General features: G+C 33.2%; 1 protein-coding gene across 3 annotated transcripts in view; it reads left to right on the top strand.

Moving 5' to 3' along the window:
* The first annotated feature begins 1,788 nt into the window (after positions 1–1,788).
* LOC140437374 (uncharacterized) overlaps positions 1,789–24,053 on the top strand; it is a 46,857-nt gene continuing 24,592 nt past the window's right edge. The window contains exons 1-4 of one of the 3 annotated variants that reach the window (XM_072526874.1): positions 1,789–1,994; positions 8,694–8,874; positions 15,819–15,946; positions 19,474–19,704. In XM_072526874.1, the coding sequence (XP_072382975.1) occupies positions 8,752–8,874; positions 15,819–15,946; positions 19,474–19,704 (482 nt within the window). In that variant the 5' untranslated portion in view covers positions 1,789–1,994; positions 8,694–8,751. Of the gene's footprint in view, positions 2,065–2,202; positions 2,365–8,693; positions 8,875–15,818; positions 15,947–19,473; positions 19,705–24,053 lie in introns of those variants that run through there. The other 2 variants (XM_072526875.1, XM_072526876.1) reach the window with 2 other exon arrangements.

The following is a 24,053-nucleotide window of genomic DNA, read 5'->3' as shown; positions in this document are numbered from 1 at the left end:
CATCATCATCATCATCAAAAAATCGACAAAGAAATACAGGAGATTAAGAGAATGCATATCGAAGTAATCGGAATAGCAGAGATAAGACGTTCAGATTCCGGAGAAGCACAAATGGAAGATCATGCGGTATACTACTCAAAAAAGAATAATGGATCTCATGGCTATGGAGTCGGAATAATTGTATCACCCACGGTTGTCAAATGCGTTACTAACTTTATACCAATGTCAAAGAGAGTGATGTTACTACAAGTACGAGCCAACCCCATCGATATAAACATCATTCAAGTTTATGCTCCCACTGCAGACAAAGACGAAACAATCGAGTTTTATCAGGAAATCATCAGAACCGTACAAAAATTTTTAAGAGAGAAAGTGCTCGTTATTATGGGAGATTTTAATGCCAAGCTTGGAGCTGGAGAAAGGACACAGTACATCAGAGTACATGGACTTGCTAGAAAAATTTACAGAAGACTCACCTAGTTGTCACCAACACAATCTTCCAATTGCCACCTGCATAAAGCTGAATACGTGGAGATTGTTTAAGACAAACCCGGGAGAATCATTCGAAAGTACGTAACCACAAATCCTACGGCCACTTGTTATAGAAAACAACGTTATCGAAGCAGTTAACGAATTTGTATACCTGGCAGCGCTCGTCAACAGTGAAAATAACAGTACTGTAAAGATACACCGCAGAATTTGCACGGTCAACAGGTGTATTTTGGGCTCAATCTCCTTAAATCGTCAATTATATCGAAAAATACAAAGGTAATACTCTACCTCTATTTCTGTTAGCTTGTATTCGGGGTCTCTAACAGAAATAGAGGTCGGCCCCCAACGAGATGGACATAAAAAGAGTGACTACAAATTGTATTCGGATGGCGCAAAATCGGACTAAGTGGAAAAGCATGCGAGAGGCATATGTTCAGCAGTGGACGTTAGAGGCTAGTTGATGATGATGATGAATACTCTACCAAATTATAATACGACCAGTCCTAACAATATGGTTAAGAGATCTGGACTCTAACAAAAAGTAATAAAAACAGGATGTTTCGAATGAACAGTGCTAAGGCGAATCTATGGAGCAGTGAATGACAATGTAGTGTGGAGAAGACGATACAACTTCAAACTTTATAGAATATACCAGGAACCAGATATCGAAAAACACTTTAAGATAGGACGTCTGGGGTAGGTAGTGCATATAATGCGGAGCGGGTAAAGCAAAATGACCCAGCTAGAAAAACGCTCCTTAATAGAGTCATTGGTCAGAGAAGAAGAGAAAAACTCAGAATAATAAAGTTCCTTGATAACATCAATTAAGATATGAGAAATATGGGAGTACGGGTTGGCGAGGGAAGGCGGTGGATAGGGACGACTGGAGAGGAACTCTTGAGGAGGCTAGGTTCCACATAGGATTGTAAAGCCAGAATGATAATGACTTTAAGACACATTTTAGTTATAAACAAGCAGGTTGTCATAGTATTTTGAAAATTCGAAATTTCCAGTGTCCAGTATGTAAATAAATCATAATTATGCTTCATATTGATGTATTTATTAGATGTATTATATTGAATAACACAGATTCTATTGTATAATACAAATAATTTCGTAAATAATGTTATGCATATGCAAAGAACCAACTGACAGACTATAGCAGACATTCGACAGAGGTATTGTTGGTTGCCTAATGACATAAACACGGTAGGTGTTTACATTCCACATTTTCTAAGAACTGAGAAAATTTACCTGTTGTAGTTGGCATAAAATGCAACAGGCAAAATTACCGTACCGTTTGTTTGGCAACATCGAGTAGGTTGTATAGTTCCTGTTATGACCACTGATTTGTTGACCAAGTTTTGTTCACCTTTCCCTTTAATAACAACAGATCCTTAAATAGAAGAGAAATAGAAATGATAACATGAATTATTGCAAAATTCACATTAAACATGAACCAATTCGGTAATTGAAAGTAATCAATATTAGCATACAATCGGGTGAGTGAAAAATTGCAAGCTTCATTTAACACCTGGGTACAGTAGGTTTTGTAGATTCTTCAATTAAACGGTAAATAAAAACGCATTGTTCACTTTTATTTGTTAAGTATTTTACTAACGACATTTATTTTTCGTATAACTGTATGGAAAATGTTTCTCTAACAAGAAAATGGTAACATATGGGCACAGCAATTTTTTCAAAGGTTGAAGCAGCCTTGAAAGTATTTTACAATAGGCAAAGACAATCGTTTTTAATAATAAAAGGTTAATGTGTAACTGTAGGTAGTTGTTGCTTTCAAAACTAAGATACTAGCATGATACTAGTGTTGAAAAAATTTACAGTTATATGCAGCATTCTTTATTTACAAAGGTATCCCCCTTTTGTTTACTTTTTTAAAACTAGTTTATATATATTTTTGTAATGTTAAGGTGTTGCTATTTTTTTTACTGTTGTCTATCTATATAAAATATACAGATTCAATTGTTCTAAATGTTAATAAATAAGTTATTGTTCAAGATTTTTTTTAATCAAGTCTACAAAAAATGTGGGTGAATATAATAATATGCAGTATGGTATTATGCAGGTTTATTTTTTAAATGTGACACCTTTTTTAGATATCTAGTAGCTCTTTCATCAACATATACTTAATATCACTTTTTCATTTATGTATGTGCATCGTTTCAAAATTATTTTAATTTTTAAGGTAAACTAGGTTGATGGGGATAATCAAAAAATAAATAAAATACTTTTTTGTAACTTTGGGACACATTTGTACTGAATTCATTTTATTTTTATAACATTGCGACTGGACCATTCATTTTTATTGTATAAGTTGTGTTCCACCTAGCTTTTATTAAATTTAATCACACAAAATTAAACTCCCTGTTTTGCCTGTAATCAGATGAATTTGTGAGACATTTGTGAAAAAACCTATAGTTAGTATCCATTATGCTATCACTTTTTTGCCTTCCAACTCTTGAGTAGTGTCTTTTCCTTTCAGCTGCCCTTTTTTACTATTTTTAAATACATATTCTCTTTATATTATACATTTATATTAATAATCCACCTGCTAGGTATTTTTGTGCAGTGTTTTGTTTGTAATTATCGTATTATTTATTATTTCCATCTTTTATTGTGGTTAGTAGTTTTTTCTCTTTGTAATCATTGGTTAACTGTTGGTCCACATAATAAATAGCAAGCATATTTACTCAATACCATTTTACATCTACCTTTAACTCTGTAGTAGGTTTTAACCCATTTACGGCCAAAGGTGCGTAAACGCAACCTTTATTGTTAATTTTTTTTTGGCCCGAAAATAATTTTTTTAATGTTTTCTTTTTATTGAAGTAACATCTTAATAGATTGAGGTATATAGTATCATTTTTCTTTTGACAAAAATATCACTTTTTAAATATTTTAAGATTATTATAATTTTGCATATTTAATGATTTATGCACATCTTCATACAAAAATTTTTTCCGATTCTAATTATAAACTTAATTCATATTTTGTATTCTATAATTATAAAAATATGTTGAAATTTTTATTATTCTAAAAACTTATTCATTCATACTTTAAAAATAAGGTCTATAATTGCATGTTTATACGATGGATTCGTATACGCACCTTTGGCCGAAACCATATTATATTTTTTTCGTAGACTAAACAATCTGAAATTACGATCTCGTCAATAGTCAATACACTTCATTCATAGATAAGTGACTTCATTCACTATTTATAAAATTGCTGTGTGCTGTAAACGTTATATTTGCTTTTTTCTTGACTTAAATCAGTTTGAAAGTTTCCTTGTGTTTATTTGTTTTATATTCCATAATATGTAAGTTGAAATGAGAAATTATTATCATATGAATGCGTGTATATGAAAGGAAGAGGGCACTACTAAAGAGTTAATGGCTTTGTTAGAAGAAGATTCAGACTGTGAAAATGCTGACTCACTTGATGTGGTTTATGTGCCGCAGGACACAGATGAAATTTCCGATGTAGAAGACATTGATGATAATATTGGTACAGAAGAGATAAAAACAGATATTGCAGGTACATATGAAATACAAGTGAATGGGAATTCTGACGATGATATTCCTCTGAACCACAGATCAAAACGTCCAAAGAAAGAACCCGGCAAAAATAATAAATCCAAATTTGTCCCAAGTTGGGTAAAAACAGATACTCCTTCGTACTCGGCAGTAATTCAACATCAGTCTGATCGATATTTAGAAAATATAAAAGCCAACCATGCAGGCAAGTCACCTATTGAAGTTTTTTCACTCTTTTTTGATAAAGAAGTAAGTGAGAGCATTCGATATTTTACAAATATTTATGCATCGCAGAATAACCGTCACGATTTTGAAATTAATGATAGAGATTTAAAAAAATTGATTGGCATATGTATATTATCTGGTTATCACACTCTGCCTCAAGTTGATATGTATTGGTCGAAGGATGAGGATAAAGAAGTGCACATTGTAAGAGAAAGCATGAGCCGACATAGATTTGGTTCAATCAAACAGAACATACATTTGTCAGATAACACCTTACTGAATAAAAATGATAAATTTGCAAAATTGTCACCAATTTTTGAAATAATTAACCGAAAGTTTGCACAATTTGGAGTCTTTGCAAAAAATCTTTCCATTGACGAGGAAATTGTTCCATATTTCGGGCGACATTCGTGCAAAATGGTCACATTATAAAAAGAGACGATAATAGTGCAAGAAGAAAATGTCGGATGTGCAAAAGTAATACTATTTATTTATGTAAAAAGTGTACAGTGCATCTACACCCTGAATGTTTCGAAAATTTTCATCTTAAAATTTAATTTACAGTTAAGATACAATATGTTCCTTTTTTAAAAATTGTATGCGTATTCGGCCAAAGGTGCGTATACGCACCCACCTGTTTTTCCTTTCATGAGAAAAAAAAATTCTTTTTGGTTGTAAATTAGTCTTAATTTATGTGTTTTTAATCCAATCTAATAAATCAATTGTCAAATTTCTCTTTGTTTATTGTCTCGGCCCTTAATGGGTTAAGAATTCTAAATTGTTATAGTCTCACACCATCATAAAGACTGCACTACCTTTTTTAATCATGTGTATATATTCACTAAGCAAGCAGGGTTTGTTTTACATACACTATTTACAACTTTTGTGTATTTGTATGATTGATTGCTTCTTAAAATATAGTTACTTAGTGCATGTATAAATAATTAAAACTGACTTATACAAAATATTCTATTTCCATTTCCATTAAAAGCTTGAAATTTCTTGGGATTCAATCACCTGTAAGGTGATCACCAGGTGAGACCTGTACAATCTTTGGTGTATGTGAATGAGCAATATGTAGTGAGAATACTTCTGATTACTCATTTCAAACTTCTGAAGCTCCAATAGTATTTTTGCATAATGAGCATAAGATTTCAATAACCTTTTTGCTTGCCTCTTGCAAGGAATCTTTTTCCAGTAAGCTGCACTAAGTTCATTTTCCCATTTTCTTATATCCTCTACTGTACATGTTTTTGGTACACCTTAGAATGGCTCTGCTCTGATAAGGAGTGTTTACTCCTTTTTTTTTTAGCAAAACTCATAGCAACCTCATCACCAACAATTCTTTTATGCCCTGGCACCCACAGAAAAGTTACTTTGTTGCACCCTGCCAATTGCTTAAGGAACTGTATGCAGTTCAAAGCTGTTATCAAATTTTAAAAGTTATAGACTTTCTAACCCTCAGTGCAGCTTAGCTGTCTGAGGAATAAATATTTTGGCTGGATTGAGGCATTTTTCAGACACTCTGGAGCACAATCAGCCTTACTATCAGTTATGTTTGAAATATTGTAGGAGTATGTTCTAGTGCAGTTAATATTTTGATTTTTGGACCACTCTTCTGATTTTTAATAACACGAAGTCAATCTCAACTCCATCTAACGTAAGTCACAGTCAGCCTCTACTTCTTCCTACAGGTGTTCCTGTGGTTAGCTTTTTAGCAATTGTGTTGTCTGGCATTCATATTATGTGTTCAGAACATCTAAGTTGCAGTTTTAATGAATGTTATGATGTCTGGTTTATTAAAGAGTTTGTATAAGTTGAAGTTATATCTTTTGTGCCACTGCTCTTAGTCGTTTATAGCTAAAAATATTTTGCATGCATTTTATGCTTGAATATTCCTTGAAACTTTATAGACAATACATAGTATGCCCTATCTGTAAGGTTTGCACATTTTTTAATTTCTTCACTTGTTTTGAGTCAAGGTATGTGAAGCTTTCAACACATTCAAAGATATGACTTCCAAAGACTGTTTCTTGTTCCTCATTTGCTATAAGATCCGTAGTAACCAACATTTATTTTGTTTTGTCTTCATTGATGACTAGACTGTCATCGCTACTGTTTCCAATTCTAGGAAATATTGCTCAACATCTTGTTTTCTATGTCCTATTATGTCATTGTCATCAGCACATGCTAAGATTTGTATTGATCTATTGTAAATAGTACCAACATCCCTATTCCTACTCCCTCAGTATAAAACCTGAAGGTACCTCTTGTGATTTATATGATTTCATTTTGATATTTAGTTTAAGTTTGAAATCTTGTTTTGGAGACATAATGTCTGTGGGCATCTTCATGGATTGCCATGTTTTAATCATCAAAATCTGTAGAGGCTCAGTCAGGTTAACAGGTTTTAGATCCTGATCCAATGTTATTCTATAGGCACTTTTTAGAGCTATCCTCCTTACATGAATGTGCAGAGGGGATAAAGATCCAGCATTACCTTTAAGGCAGAAGTGAGGTAAGATCCCATTACACCTGTGATTCCTACAGAAGTGATTTTTGCACCATTATTGCCTTGTGGTACATCGTTTTGTTTCACCAAACCAGCATAGCATAAGTAACTATGGGTTTAACAGCCTTTATATATGAATAATATATCATTTTCGATTTTAGACCTCATGTTTTGCCACAAAGCCTGTCCAAAGAGCCTTTGTTGTTTTAGTGGTTATATTGGAGAAATATGCATTCTTTGTATATCTGGGATAACTCTGAGATATTTAACTCTTTTAAGAACTCTTCTAAGTGTGATTCCATTCATAGTCAGAGGTTGAATTGTTAATTTTCTCCTATTTGTGAATGAAGCAAGTTTTTTATTAGGATTTACTGAAAGTTCTCCTTTTGAACACAAGGTAGTTACTAGGTTTACTACACTTTGCATATGATCAGCTATAACACTGTTATGCTTACCAAAGAATGAATCTAACTAAGAGATTATTTACATGCTAGATAGAATGATAGTTACATATTTACATTTCAGTTTCCTTATATAGTCCACTATATAATATAAAAAGAAATGCACAGAAAATATGATCATAACTCTAAAACATTCAACCACCTGAGCCTCTACATTGATATTGTGACTTTGAACCTAAAGAAAAGAAAATTTCATTGTATGGTGATTTCTCTTCTTCTTAAAGTGCCTATCCGTTCCGGATGTTGGCGATCATCACGGTATGGTGATTTAAAGCACAGTATTTTGTTCTACTACTATAAGGTTAAATATCTTGCTTTCCTGTCTTTCCAATTACATATCTGTTCTTTCCTTGTCAATATTATACATTCTAAAATATAGATTAGGTCTGATAAAAGGCAACCTCTCCAAATTTTATAATTAATTATATTAGTATTCATCATAACTGTCAGCTCTAAAACCCAAAGTGGGGTTTGGAATCTTCCACAATTCACCTCCAGTCTCCTCTTTACTGAATCACCTACATCACTCTCAAATTTTCCACATCCTGCAGCCATTCCTTCCTTGGTCTACCTCTCCTCCTTGTCCGTTCTTTCATACAAAATTTTTCTTTCAGTCTCTCTGAGGACATTCTTACTGTGTGTCCAAGATATGCCAGCCTTCTCGACTTCACAAAACTAACTATATTTCCCCACTTCTATCAATCCTTGAAATTCAAAATTACTTCTAATTATCCCTGAGACTTTGCATTACCAGCCCGTGAATCATAAGAACTGTTTTCCTTTCAGAAATTTAAAGATAGAACTATTAATTTGTTGTGCACCGGGAACTAGCAGCAAGGGTAACAATTGGTCTTATCAAAGTTTTAGACATCTTAATTAATCAACAAATTAGCAATATACTTCTAGTAAATAGTTCATGGTGCCTACTGCCTATTTTTTTTAATCAAGATTACATAAATCTCATATTTGATCAGAAATAGAGAAATAGATAATCATTGTATATGGGAAGGTAACACACAGCACACATTTAGAGCACAGTCAGTTTTGGAGCATTTAGATTAATATCTGAATTGATATTCACTGAGCTGCTATTAAATTTTGTTAAACAAAATCCAAGTTGTTTAGGCGGTTTCAAATTATATTTTTGAACAGGATATTTATGCTTGATAAATTGATATTGTTATACCAATGTTGTGAATTAAAAACAAATTTAGGATAACAAGAACTTGGACGATTTATACCATTTAAAAATAATTGATATCTTATGGAATAAATAAACAGCAACTGTTATTTTCTCCATCGTGTTTTGACGTCAAAATACATGGAAATAACTTTTAATTTATAACGTACGTATTTTATTATCTGTTTAATTGATGGCATGTTTGTTCTATTCTAAACACATAAGATTTTTATGTTTATCTTAAAAAAATATCAAACTTATTTTAGGAATTAGAACCGTATTGTAGATAATCTACCCTCCCACATCGTGTAGAACCCAGTCACCATGTCAAGTGCTTTAGAAATGGACAATCTGGAGGATGCTAAAAAACTTGTAAGAGATCTGAGACAAAAAACTAGAGCACAAGCTCAGCAGATTATGGCTTGGAGAAAGGCTTACAAAATGCAGGTAAATGTTTCAGTTAATGTAATGTCTCAAAAAATATATTACTATACAGGACGCCCAGAAAAGTTTGTTTAATTTTAAACACAATTGGTATTTTCTGTAAGTTAAATGAGTGTAAACTTTTAATCCCATATAAGCACCGAAGACTAACGTAATGAATTAAAAAACGTGTTTATCAATTGATTTTAGAAGTTTTTATTTCTTTTTGTTTTTTTGTTAGCATAATAATAAAAAAATTAAATTGTTTCTTAAAAAAAACATTCGTCAGAAACTTTGCTGTAATCTCCACTAATTGTTTGGAGAAAGCTGAATTCTTTTCCTCAGAGGATACATTACCAAATATTTTAGGATCTTGGAACTGTTAAAAGATATTCCTTTGATATAACCTAACAGACTTCAAGGCATTGATTCAGCATGTGTCTGGCTTTATCAGGTTGTACTTAAGTTAAGTATAAAGAGTAATTGATCGATATAGCACATTTTATAAGAAGAAAATGTTTTACAGAATTATTACGAGATAAAAGAGTTTATTTTACAAAAGAGAGAGTGCGTCACACACATTTTGCTTAGCGATTTGAGAACAACTGCCATCTGCGATTTTCGACTTAAACAAATTCCGTACGATTTTAACTAAAGGTCCGACACAGCGGCGTCAATGTATTTTTAAAACAGCCAAACTTATGTCGCATATAACTTTTTAATCGATACCTAAACGGAGAATATACCTGAAAGCTGTAAAGAAGGATGAATTACACCGATCTATAAAAAAGAGACTGCAAAAACTATCGCTGCATCTCAGCTACCAGTACTCTCATTAGATTATACGGAAAAGTTATGAAAACCCTAGCCGAAAACGAATATGAACCACTTGAGCTGGAACAGCAATCAGGATTTCGAGCTGGACGTTCTTGCATCGACCACATCTACACTTTAACCCAACTAAATGAAAAAAGAATGGCTAGGGATAGATCAATTCATCAATTACTTGTGGACTTGACGAAAGCTTATGATCCAATACCTATATATAGGCAATGGAAAGTCCTGGAAATCCTATATATTAATATTATACTTGTGAAAGCAATCCGACTCTACAACGATCTTCGATCAAAAATAAAGATCAAGAACCAGTTTTCCGAGAATTTTAGGGCAAATAAGGGACTAAGGCAAGGCTGCAGTATATCTCCAACACACTTCAAAATCTATCTGAGTGATGCATTGAAGAAATGGAGGAGATCATGTTCTGGAATGGGTATACCATTAAACGACTAAACCCCATATATGGTTCATTCCGCGGACGATCAAGTAGTCATCGCACAGGACCAGGAAGATCTGCAAATCGTGACAAAGCAAATACGTGCATAGGAGGAGCTGAAAACGATGAACTAAACTTAGAAAATGAAAATATAATTTCTTTATGTTTAATCAAATTTATGATCATCATCATCATCATCACGTAGCGCTACAACCCTGGGTGGGTCTTGGCTGACTGTACAACTTTTTTCCAATTTGTTCGGTCTTCAATCAACCTAGGGTCAAATGGAATGTTCATTTTCCGGAGATCTGCTTGGATGTTATCTCTCCATCGCATTCTGGGACGTCCGAGTGGTCTTTTGCCTATGGGAATCTCCTCCCATACCAGTTTTACAAGTCTAGACAAGACATTTATGATGACTTTTAAATTTTGACCGTTCGAGAATCGTTACGAATCGAATTCTAGTACCTATCGATGTTTTATTTTTCTGTTTGTTTTTTTACTACATCTTTTATTTAGAGATATTCTTTTACTCTTAACTTTTCATTTAATGTCTGTATTTTGTTGGTTATTTTTCATGCAGATTTTAATTTAAACCTATTTAAAATAAATATATGATGACTGGAAACGAGTTAAGTGAATCTTAGTGAATCTAAGTGAAGAGCGCTATTACGTGGCGCTACTTCGCTTCGCTTTAAAAATTGCCCTGGACTAGGCTTTGAAGCACTCGTGCATACAGTTGAAGACAGAAAAATATTTGCCACCATAACCGCTAACCTCCAATGATGGAGACGGTACACGAAGAAGAAGAACAGCTCACCAAAAAGTCATTAATACTCACAGATCATCCTCAGAATTTAATACAAATGTTAGCCTCTTAAAGAAAGGGAAAAAGTTTTAGAATAAATTTCACTCTGTGACAAAATGGACAAACGGAAGTAATTTTATTTTTTTTTTGTAAATTTGGAACTATTCATATTAAAACATTTATTTTTTCGTTTTTAGAATAATTGAGAAAATTACGTTTGAGCTTTTTGTAGTAGGGTCTTATTTAAATTTGATTTAAAAACTACAAAAAGTTTTTGGTTTCTCCTGAATAGTTTGGATATGGATATGCTGTTTAATTTTATTTTTGTCGTGCAGTTTGCACTCGCTAAATATTGTATGTTACAAAGGATTTAAATATTTATTTATGTTGTTATTTTCATAATAATTTTCATTTAATAGAGTTGAACGTCTCACACACTACTGACCTTTAAAATGTTATAATGAGATTCTTTAAATATAATTAAAGCTTTGTCTAGAGTATTTTATATTGTTCTCATTCAAAAAAATGAATAGGTATCTTTAAGTTATGTCACGGTGATAATAAGAATAATAGTGTGATGGGAATGTTCATTAACCATAAAAAAGAAAGTATTTTAATACAATAGGTTTACAGGTTCCAAGTGTCTTGGATTAGATGGAGTTAGAAAACGCCATTTACTGCAGATCTAAATATTTTGCGCCTGTTAAATTGTTTAGAACCATTGTTAATTGTTTACATATTAGTTAATTATTAACGAAATATTTTGTTATTCAAACCAAAATGTGTTTATTGTCTATACAAATCAAAATGTTGCTGAATTTGCAGAATGAATTAATGATTTTGTTCAATATAATATTATAATTTATTTTTTTTTTGCAATTGGCAGCAAATTAAACACGATAAATCAGTCCAAAAGCAGGCAATGATGGTCAAAACAATATCAATCCCTTTTGAAATGCAAGCATTGTTCTTATTTTTCATTAAGTCAACCTAATGCTTACCCAAATAACAATACAAACCTAAGATTCTATAATAGACTACACTTGCGAGCAAAAACATCGACCCACTGGATAAATTGGATTTTATGCTTAGTAATTTTATGTTGTGTTACTTTGAATTAAAACAACCAAAGCAAAAAATATTATCTATTATAGAGCTTCAAAAAAATAATTGTTTTATACAAATTGGCACCGTGTTGTAAAATTTGCCTACTTCTGTATGGCACATGGAATGCAACAAACATTGTAACGGGCATGTTCTACGCAATGTGTACCTTTATGAGTTTGCCGGTGGTCGTCTTAGTCGCTTTTCAAACGTTGACGTGTTTGTACACCAAAGTGCAGTAAGTGAATATTTTATAAATGGATACTTCACCAGTGGAGGCGGCCCAGATAATTGTATTATTACGAGAGGGCTATAGTCAAGGGCTTACCGTGGATACTAGAAGACCGGTAGCTTCAATCGACGACAAGGTTCCGGTCGGCGACGTCTAACGACAGAGAGGGATGATCGATTCATTGTCCTCAGTGCATTTCGGAATCGGCATGCGACATGAGTTGAGCTTCAACAATCCTTGAGTAATTTACGAGGTGTCACTGTCACTCAGTAGACAGTTGGGAGAAGACTAAAGGCTGCCACTTTGACTCCCAGACGAGCTATTACAGGCCCCAAATTAAACGCACATCAGAAACAAGCTCGACTGCTCGAAGTTTGTCCGAGAACTCGTTAATTGGGACCTTGGCAAATAGAGCAGTTTTATTTTTTGATGAGGGTCAAATGTGCTTGTATAATAATGACAAGACGACATGTCTATCGGAGGCCCGGAAAACGTTTTGCTCATTGCTGCAGTGTCGAAACAGTGAGCTATGGAGGTGGTTCGTGTATGTTTTGGGGTGGTATATCTTTAGAAGGAAAAACAGAGCTTGTATTAGTGTTGGGTGGTGGTCGTTGAGGGGGTTTGACAGTGGATCGTTACATTACGGATATTCTCCAAGACCATCTTGTTCCTTACACCTGCCACATAGGCGACGGCTTCATGCTAATGCATGATAACGCTCGATGACACACAGCGCGGATTACGAAAGATTACCTGGCCAACACCAATATAATAACAATGAACCGGCCTCCATTGAGTCCGGTTATGAATCCCGTAGAGACCTGTGGGATGTCCATAGAGACCTACGGGATAAACTTAAACGCTGGGTTAGGCTCCACGGCGACAGTGGCGGAGCTAAAAACTGCATTAGATGAAGAGTGCGAAGCGATTCCTCAGGAATCAGTCAGAAACTTAATAAGGACCTTAAGAGATCGCATGAAAAGTGTAATACAACTCAGAGGAGGAAATACTTAGTATTAATTTCGATTTTTTATGTTAATTTACTTTTATATTCATTACATAATGACTTTCATTCATAACATGTTTTCTCACATACAATATAAAGTTATCTTTGGTATCTTCCTTACTTACTAACTTCATAAATATTGGTGTCATTGCAATAAAAATTACTTCTGTTCACGATATTTTACTTTTAATTTTACATTATACGTGGATATACTGTCCAAACAGCGTAGTGAAGAAATTTAACTTATTTTACTTTTGAGTCGATTTTTTTGCTCTCAAGTGCAGATACGAACACACTGGACAAGCGTTCCTATTTTCTATAGAGAATAAGAAACATAAAAAAGATATTTAGAATGCTTAATTAATACAGGGTGTTCACAAACGCTCTTCACAAAAGAAAACTGCAAATTCTGGAACTCATTTTATGCCGATTTGACGTAAATCACCTCATCGAAAAATGCTTTTGAAGGGAGCTATAGTGAAATTGAACAAATATTTTCGTACAAATACCTTGGAGCATGGATCACAGAAGATACTGATCAGACAAAAGAAATAAGATGTCGCTTTGAAATTGCACGGTCAACTTTTAATAGAATGAGAAAACTTTTTTGTAATCGCGATATCAATATATCGCTCCGAATAAGAATGCTTCGATGTTATATTTTCTCTACCCTTTTGTATGAGGTTGAAGCTTGGCTTGGACACTTAAAAAATCCAACATTAAAAATCTAGAAGCATTCGAAATGTGGTGTTACCGACGTATTTTGAAAATATCATGGATGGATCGCAAAACAAACGAACAAGTTCTCGAACAATTAGGAAAAGAATGCGAAGTTTTAAATTCCATAAAAATCAGGAAATTGGAATACTTGGGGCACATCATGAGAGGTGAGAAATACGAACTACTAAGGAATATAATGCAGGGAAAAATCAAAGGCAGAAGAAGTGTAGGAAGACGTAAAATCTCGTGGCTACGCAATCTCCGTGAATGGTTTGGATGCAGTTCAATTGAACTATTCAGGCGCGTAACCAACAAAATTATAATTGCCAGAATGATTTCCAATCTCCGATAGGAGCGGAACTTGAAGAAGAAGATAGTGAAATTCACACTGAGAGTGCAGTACGGTTAAGATAGGGATGCCTATTTGCCGGTTTTCACGCCATGTGCTTCGCAGCACAAACAGGTCCAAGTAGTGGTTACTTACAGAACCGTACAAACATCTTTACGGCTGGGCTCTCAAAGATATTCAATTATACTACTTTCGCTACTCTCCCCTGTGTTTGCCAATATTATCAATTGGTCTACGTCATCTTGCAGGTTGTCTGCGGTCCACATGTCAGTTTCCGTTTTCTCAACGACATGAGTGACATAAATGCGCAAATTTTGGTTTGTTACGCGTGCGAAACCGTCATCGATCAATTAACGCGCCACTTCGTTTTTAAAAGTGGTATTATGGATAGCTACATATCGCTTAACTGTATGTTGTGCAACATATTTATTCATCACAATTATACTTTTCTTATTGATCTTTAAAAGCACGCGCTGCTTCTAATATCTCGGATTTCACGTGCACTCCTCGAAAAAAATATATTTTCATTAGCCATTCCTTGATTGCAGCTTTATTTCAGGAATTGTTAGGAAATCTCTATTTACGGGAGTGATACGATGCATTGTCCATTACAATGACATTTCTGCGACCATTATTTGGTAAATTTCATCATGACTGATAGTCTCCATCATTTTTCGTTGCCATAAAAAACACGCTGTATGCCAGGAAGGAAACCTCCGGAAAAATCAATTTGCATGCAATAAAAGATATATGGCGGATGTCGTTTGGTAGGTGCTTTTAAACCAGTACTTAAATCTTTGAAGAAAGCATCGTGACTGTTCTGATACTTACATTCGTAAGTATCAGATTGGCCAACATTAACCCATGATTCGTCCAAATATGTATATGATATTGCAATCGTCCCTTAGAAAACGTCCTATAGTTCTCAAATAATTATGGCGCCAATATATAACAATCTAAAATCTGTAACAAAGTAGAATGGTAACAAAAAATATGTTATGTGTCATTGTACGTGCATGCAAAGTTTGATGAAAAATGAAATTTTCGTTTCAAAGATATTTATTTGGTTCAACACTTTATCGAAACTCTATCTAAAGACGAATCGATTGCTTTAAATTTAAAACATCTGTCTTTTAAATTTATTTAATATTTTAATTTTTTTAATATGTGTTGTGTTTATATTTTTAAGTATTAACATAATGTAATTTGCTCTTAATTACGGTAATGCACTTCAAGAAACGAAGCTATTTTCTTTTGAGAAAATTCCAGTCAGCAGTTCTCGGCTTTCAGTATAATATACACGCAAAATCTAGAAATTATGACTTGATTATTTAAGGCGGTCATTCATGCGGTTTGAAGTTTTTTAGATTTTATGCGTTAGCAAAGTGTTTATTTTGTAAAGCGATATACCATAATGAGATATTTCTTTTTTTAATTATTTAATTATATTATGTATTTAATTTTAATTATTTTCAGGAAATCATGATATGCCGCATCGAACGCGAGAAAAGTGATCAACTAAAAGCCCTTAGTTCAAAGCTCCTCCTTTTTGAGTCAAGACTGATTCGGAAACAAAAAGACATATCAACGATGTTGAATATCAGGTAATTGTTAAATTAGTATTCCCTATTATTTTGCAGAAACAGCATTTTGGTAAGACAACTAAAAACAACAATTTCTTCAATTTTTTTGTTTATTTAAGCAAAAACGATAATAAATGTTAGAAAGAGGAGAAATAATAATAGCTGCACCAGTAATTATTTTTGTTACATTTAAGATTTTATAACAAGAATTAAAGGGATAAAACAATTAACATACATATTTACATCATAAATAGGCTAAATTTCAAGAAAAAGTTTTGATACTCGTATTTATTAAGGACCCGACACATTCTTATTGAAATCGTGTCGTTGTCTGTCCGGCTGTATCGGAGCTCAACCAGTATTGGTCACCCTAAAATGTCATACATCTTATCACAAGTATTCTGGGTGTTGTGACTTCTTGCTAATTGCAACTCTGCGTAAGGGAGTTGGGATTGATAAGTTGGGAGAAAACGGATGTTAGTAATAGACATGAGGTACAGGTCGCATATTCGCCGATTCCACTACGTACAGAATGGGCAGTAAATACGGCCCTGGGATTGGTGATAAATATAACAATAGAATATTATGATTTGACGCCAAATACAATTCGGCTATGCCACAGTAAGTCGTTTCTAGATTTCTAATGGGCATTTGTTAAAAATCTTTTTATTATACAGTTTTTTACGTAGAATTCAGTCATACATTTTTTCCAAATATGGATATTTTTTGATAGACGGAGCAATTTGAAGGGAATACCATGTTTATTGTTTATTTTTATAACAAACTGTAGATTACTAACTCGAGGCTAATCATGTGTAATGTTTAATAAAGTTTCTTTTAGTTTAGCCATTCTGTTATACCGAAAAATATCAAATTTAGTAAACTATAGGTATCTTAACTACTGGATTTTACTATAAAACTATGTAAGATTTTAAATTTTTTTTTATGAAAGTTATAAAATAAGTTAAACCAACCCCAATAACAAAAAAACATCTATTTTGTCCGGTTAGCAAAACTGAAGAAACCTAGGGAATTTTTGGATTTTAGCATCTTTAGTTTATTAAGAAAATGAGCATAGAATTCCGCAAATCCCAAGTCTCTTATGCCTACAGTACTAATGGTGCTACATTACAAATAAAAAGAACATATTAACTACCCCATTTAAGATATATTATAAATGATAAAGAATTTTTGTTGGTACTCACTAACGAAAAAATAAAACTCAATTTACATATTCTTTTTGTTTAGGTATAATCAAAATTGTATTTGTGATTTGTGTAATTTTTGCTTGTTTTGTCATACCAAGTGATTTATTGCCATATACACAATTTTCTCAATGATGAGGAGCCTTTCTTTTCCTATAAGGTAAATGTCCGAAAGTAGTTTAGTTGTGTGGCCATAAAGCCTCTTTGGTAAGTTGAGATTCTGCTGGTCGGCCAGCACTTACTTTTCGTTTTCCTAGCAAGCAATACTTTCGACGTCCAATAGCACTTGTACTTAAATTTTTATTTGATGAGACCTGCGAGATTTAGTTGATATCAAAGATCTGTTATTTTTTTGCTCTACTCCACTGTAACTTCCAAAAGTGTGGAAAGCAGAAACCAAACCTGTCTTAAGTGTTTGCAAAACTGGCCGCATTGAATAACATCTGAATCGCAGGTACAAATATAGTGGTAGTGAATTTAGCTCCATTTTTTATTCATTCAAAGAGAGTTTCTAATTGGGTTAATTCTTGGTCAGAAAGAGTTTAAGATTCTTTAGAATCAGCATCGTTTCCATGGTTTTCCGCAAGTGATACTTTATATTTTTGTGTGCCAGATCTTTCTGGAAGTGTTTGAATATTGCTGTCTAAACCATTTTCCAATAAGCAAAACCATTTTGGTGGTGGCCGAATACCATTAGCTATATATAGCGTATCTTCTTGGTACTCATACACATCAAATTGTATGCAGTTTTTATATAATTTTCAAGTGAGAATATTACCGCAGATGAAGGTTTACATATTTTTCCTGAAGTGCTTAGGCTACAGGTACATACTCCTATAATGATGTCTACTTTTGCTCTTCCTGTAAACTTTTAGCTTTATATACATCTGGTGTATCAAATTGTTCTCTACAGAAAAGTCATTCCTACTTTTAAACGGAAGCATTTTTTTAAGGAGACAGCTAGAATAACTTCCATTGGCAAAATCTGTTAGTCTCTGTTCCAAGTACAGTTCATAACGAGTTACGATAAAATCCACTAATTGAGTAAGAGTAAAAGCCAATGTTCTATTTAGTACACAGCCTTTTAAAATTCAAAATACTATTTCAATAAAACTTAAAAATTACTGGTTAGGGTGACTCGCAAATGACGTTTAAATTAAGCCAATCGGAGGTTCGTATTTATTTTCCTATGCCGTATGTTGTGGGATCGGCGAATATGCGTGCACGTCGTACACATACCCGGAAATACCTACCGGCAAGGCGGGTTGTTCGTTCCAATGTGCCGATAACTAGAAAAAACAATTTGGGTAGGCGAATATGGAGGGTGTTAGAATTCACTATCACAAACATTTAACCCAAAGAAGAGATGTTTGAGGATTCCAGCCACCAATAAATGGGATGAACAAGCCTATTTGCTTAAGGAAGTGGAATTACAGTTCACTTTTACAAATAGTTGAATTCTTAATCGGAATAGGAAAGTAAGCCTTGATAAGTAAGGAAGCATTTACCAGCTTTCTTATATTACAAAAAGGGGCGATAAAATAAAAATATGTTTGTAAAGTAGCACAATACTAAAAACTACCCCACCAATGCCTCAGAGTCTGGGATGGATAGGCCGAGCCCGAGTTGGGATTGTAGAGCTCGTGAGGCTCTAGGTGGCTCAGAGCCTGAACGTCTGAATTGGGACTGGAGCCATCTGGTTTTGAATGAAAATCGGCCTTTAATTATACCCTGGGCTACGAGCCTTCATGGGTGTAAGAACTGGTTCTAACTAATGAAAATAAAGGGTTCAGGTTAAACAATGCAGTCAGTAGGCTCATTGGTCAGAAACTCACTGAGCGTCTGACGACAGAAAAGTCAGTTTTGAAACTTGGTAAATGGGTTTCTCACGGTGGGTGTAAGGAAGAAACCTATTAATTTTGGGGTTCCTCCCATATTTTTACCCTTATTAAATTTGGGGTCAATAGATCTTCTTGTTATAATCTCAGGCGTTTTCTTTTTATTTAAGGAAATATGCTTGAGTTTTGAAACTTACGACGACGAATAGATTCCACGAAAAAAAAAAAAAGAGTTGTTGATGAACATTTTTCTAGAATAAGATTCTTGGAAGGATGTGAGTCTAATAATATAGTCTTGTTCTTGGTACTGATCTATCATAACAGAAGATCAGAAAAGATAAGGTCTAATTTATCTATGAATTCAGATTTTGATTAAATCTCGATATATACCTGTCTATCAGAATATGGAGGCACAATGGATATATAAATTGTAGTAATTATGTAGTATTTAGGTGGTATTATAAAGATGAAAGTAGTGATGTTAATAGTCACAATACTGTTTCAGAGAAACCATCATCCAGCGACAGCAGAAAATAATCGAAACATTGTCAAATCGACTTCAAGACAATGGCCTAGAAATTCCTATGCAAGCGGAAATCACTGAACTGGAATTTGCTTTTCCCGATTTGGACTCATTAAACGATTCAGACAGCGCAGTGGTTATGGAAGATCTCGATTGTGAAAATACCTACCAAGTACCCAAGTTCAGAAATATGGATGGTGTTACTGTAATGAGGTAAGTCGTTTTTGTATTTATAGATATGTAACAAATATACCTGTAAGTAAATTTCCTCTGCTGCTTCTACACGTTTTTCACAATCGTATGCAGTTAAGATAATAATATAAGATAACACAGCATATTATTTTTTTTAATTCGACAATGTAATTAAAGACGACACCAACACTAGTCTTTGCAAATTGTTGGTTTTGTCATCTAATTTTTATATTTCTACAGCTTTCTGGTCTAATTTACAATGTATTTCCATTCTCTTCATATACCCTAGTAGGTACTTTCTTTCAGTGCAAGTATTATTATGTTTTACTTCAGCTCTTCTTGTATTCAAGTTAGTTCTTAATTTTAGTATATATTTATATCTCTTCATCAATATATTTAGTTTTTTTCCTAATTCCCTTTATAAACTTCAAGTGATCGTTGTCTATCTGTGAAATTTGGACAGAAGTTCCACAAGTTTGCTTACGGCGTCGAGACTTATTACTTCTTTAACAAGCGTGAGCTGGTCTTCGTTTCTTCGTTTTCTTTTAAAAATTATGTTCCTTCTATATTTTCCCATGACATCGCTATCTCTTGAGCGTATTTGGTATAACTTTAATTTTCTTGTCTAAGAAGCAGATAATAGTTCTTCGTGTCTTATACCAGTAAAATTTTCTCAATGGGTCTAATGTTTAATCTGCACCTGTCTGTTTCTGGCTTAAATAATTACGATTTACTTTTCTTATAGATTGAACTATAGTAATTTTCCGATAATATTGCCATGAGACCTTATTTACACTTACACTATTCTCCCAGTGTTATCCAAGACCAGACGTGATGTTTTCTTAGTTTCCTGGTAAATATGAATGTAAGCATATACCAATACTTTTGTATTAATTATCTGTTAATTGTTTGTTTAATTAATGTTATTGTTTTCTTAACGTGAGTTTTGAAACCTTTTGTACAATTTGCATTTTTACACACAAGAGTGCATTGACTGTGGGTGTATATTTTGTATTGGAATATTTAATCGAGATTTTAGATTTTAAAAATTTTTATTTGTGTGCAATGCATTATTTTTTCTCTACGCTAGTTCTTTACGAATTAATAGATGAATTATTTCAATTTAAAATAAAAACATTCAAAATTTATTATTGCTTAAATTTCCAGCAATATATAAATGTTTAATTAAATTTTTTAAACGCAGTAAAATACTATTCTAATCTATTTCACAATATCTAGCTAGTCTCGTTAACTTTGTATTGAAACTTTTCTGTAACTTCCACTTTTTTTGACCTATACTGCGTTTCAAACGTTAGAATCAGTGTGGTTGTAAATTGCAAGCCGGTTTGCCATATTTCGCTCATTCTGTGAATTATCATAAATAAATCCTCTGTTTGTATTCTACAGCAGTTAACAGCGATAATCCTCTGCAAGTACGTGCCTAATACTTTTATTTGCTTATTTTTCTAAGCCCTCATCAAACAGTTAATAATTTTCTGACCATACTGAATAATAATTTTTTCTTTCAATTCACTCGTGAACTGCCAATAAAAAAATATGTCAATAAAAAACATTTATAGTGTTGAAATTTCAGACTATTTTACGTGAGACCATTTTGCAAACAATAATTCAAGATGTAAAAATTTTAAGCATACAAAACAATTTTTATTAAACCACTTGCGAGGTCGAATTATTGTTTTTAAAATTGACTAATAATAAAATAGCCCAAAACGTCAACACTATAAATGTTTTTTATTTATACGTAGCGAATATAAAAATTTTTACGGAAGTTTTGCATTTGTTTTATAATATAATGGAGAAATAGGAACTATTTTTAATTAATAAAAGTAAAGGGTAAATAAGATACTTTTTAATTATAAATTAAACATAATAAATATTGTTCTGAAGCTATTTTCTTGTGGCATTTTAAATTAATTACTATTTAACTGGGAATAAGCCACAATTAAAGGTTAAAATACGTTTATTGACGTTTCAATTTCCACTTCGGAAATCGTTCTCAAAATACAAACATTAGTAAATTAAACAAATTTTGTTTTTGTTACTTAGTGAAAAATTCTTCTAATAATTTAATTTTATCTGACTCATCTATATTGACAATTCAGACATACATTATACATTTTAAAGTAGACGACTTTAAAATGATATTGCCAATATTGTTGAGTTGCGTTCCTGGGACGACTTTACTTATAAGATAGATAGTTCATTCGATTACATGAAATCAACTTTAACTTGAGAATATCCGTCAGAAAAGATCATAACATGTAATTCGTCTTTAAAAAGACAAATACATGCCATGATGACAGTAAAATTCTCCTGTTAGTGATTCCATAGTAAATTATAAGGGAAAAACCAGGAAAAAAACCTCATAATACTATCCCGACATGGTAAGTATTTGATCTTGCATTTAGTTTACCTTCAATAAATACCAAATTCCGATTTTATATGTTTGTTATTTAAAAAATATAAATGATGTATTCTCTATATGTTACTGACTTACCAATACTGGTATTTTCTTTTTAATAACTTCCTCTTTCAATATGGGTAACCAGATCCTACTACATTCTGCCGAGGAATTCGCGACATAATTGGTCTCATTTAGCATAATTAGAGCCGCTTCTTTGATTTTTCTCTTTTTACCATCCGTTTCTTTTAGGACTATATTTGAATCATTCCATTGAACCCTATGTTCATTATCCCATGCATGTTTACATATTTGAGATCTATCAATATATAATTATATATCTTTCGCTATGTTTTTATTTCTTCTTTGTTGGAAGCAATGGTAGGCACTTTTTCCAATTTCCTGCTATGATAGGGAGGATTATCCATCAACTTAGCTGTTTTTTTTTCTGGCAATTTAGGAATTAGGTTATGTTTGAACCAATTTTCAAAGAGTGGACCATCCATTTCGTCATGGTAATCTTGGGTGTTTTTCTCTGCCAGAAAAGTCAGGTCTGCTCCATTAACCAAACCATTTTTACATCTTGAATGTAGGAGGACAAAACGAGGACCACGAGCTTCAGGAGCTTTTAAGCCTGTAGTCAGGCCACGAACCAATTCATCTCTATGGGATTTAATGGACGTGTCTTCCCATTATTTTGATAAGCTGTGGCCTATGTTTACCCATGACTCATCTAAATAGACATCTAAATAGATATTGTATGAATGAATCGTAGACAACGACGAGGCCATGAAATTATCTCATGTTTCTCAATTAAACTCGACTTTCTACAGCGTTTTTCATTTTTTAAACTCGATATCGCACAGCAAACGATATAGTATGCTTCTTGGAAAATTGGACAAATTAATGCTCCGCAGCATTTACTGTTGCCAAAACAGTTGATTTTCAGTGGTCTATTTTCCCGAAAAAATTGGTGCACTATACGGATACCGCTCTTTTCCATCTCATCATATTTATTATTCCCGAAATTATAAAATTTTACCGATTTCAGGCTTTTTCTTCGGTTTTTGGAGACCAGCGGGTGATACATACTTCAGGAGCACTTTGTAAATACTCCTTTTAGAAACACCACTCATTTTGAACACAAGCGTTATTATATTTGATAATTAATCATTATCACGACGATCCAAATGATAGTTCGTATGATTAATGATTATCTGCTTTTCTGAAACACTGAAATGTAGCTCGCATTTCCGTGTAAAAATTACGTGCTCTACTACTAAATTTATCCAAATTGGTAAAAAATAACAAAACCGACACTATAGAAAAATTGCAGTTTTTAAAGTTACTGCAACTCTATAGATTTTAACAATAACACTGGTAAACACACAGTTTGCTGCCGGAAATTTTTTTACTGTTTCTAGGTAATTTGGGTCTGCTGAATCCAAAAATGCCACCAGATTTGCTCCATCAGATCGTTTTCAGGAAATACAACAGATCACATTTCTAACATATAGGGTAATTTTAACGCAGCACTAGCTACATATATGTAGTTCTGCTACCAATTAAATAAACAAAACACTAATAAAAAGTAAGATATTTATTGTACAATTATGCGCTTACAAAAATCATCACACATATCTGCCGAAAAAACTTAACTTTTCATCTAACCTAACCAGCATCGCAGCACAATCTGCTATTCAGCGTCACCTAAAAACTTCTTTTTATATGATTTTCTTGCAAAGGCTTTAAAAGGACGGTCCCTTTGAAGACTCCAGCAGTAATCTGCCATCATGTGAGTGTTCCATCTTCCCTGATACCTCTCTTCCATAGTTTTGATATCTTGGTGGAAGCGTTCCCCTTGTTCCTCACTAAGGTCACCAAGATTTTCTGGGTATCCCAGTAATTTTCCGATTTATTGTTTACAAGAAAATTTTGCACAACTTTC

The sequence above is a fragment of the Diabrotica undecimpunctata genome, chromosome 3 (assembly GCF_040954645.1).
Source record: "Diabrotica undecimpunctata isolate CICGRU chromosome 3, icDiaUnde3, whole genome shotgun sequence".
Lineage (NCBI taxonomy): Eukaryota > Metazoa > Arthropoda > Insecta > Coleoptera > Chrysomelidae > Diabrotica > Diabrotica undecimpunctata.
Note: the sequence above shows the minus strand (reverse complement) of the source record. Positions and strands in the feature narration are given on the sequence as shown.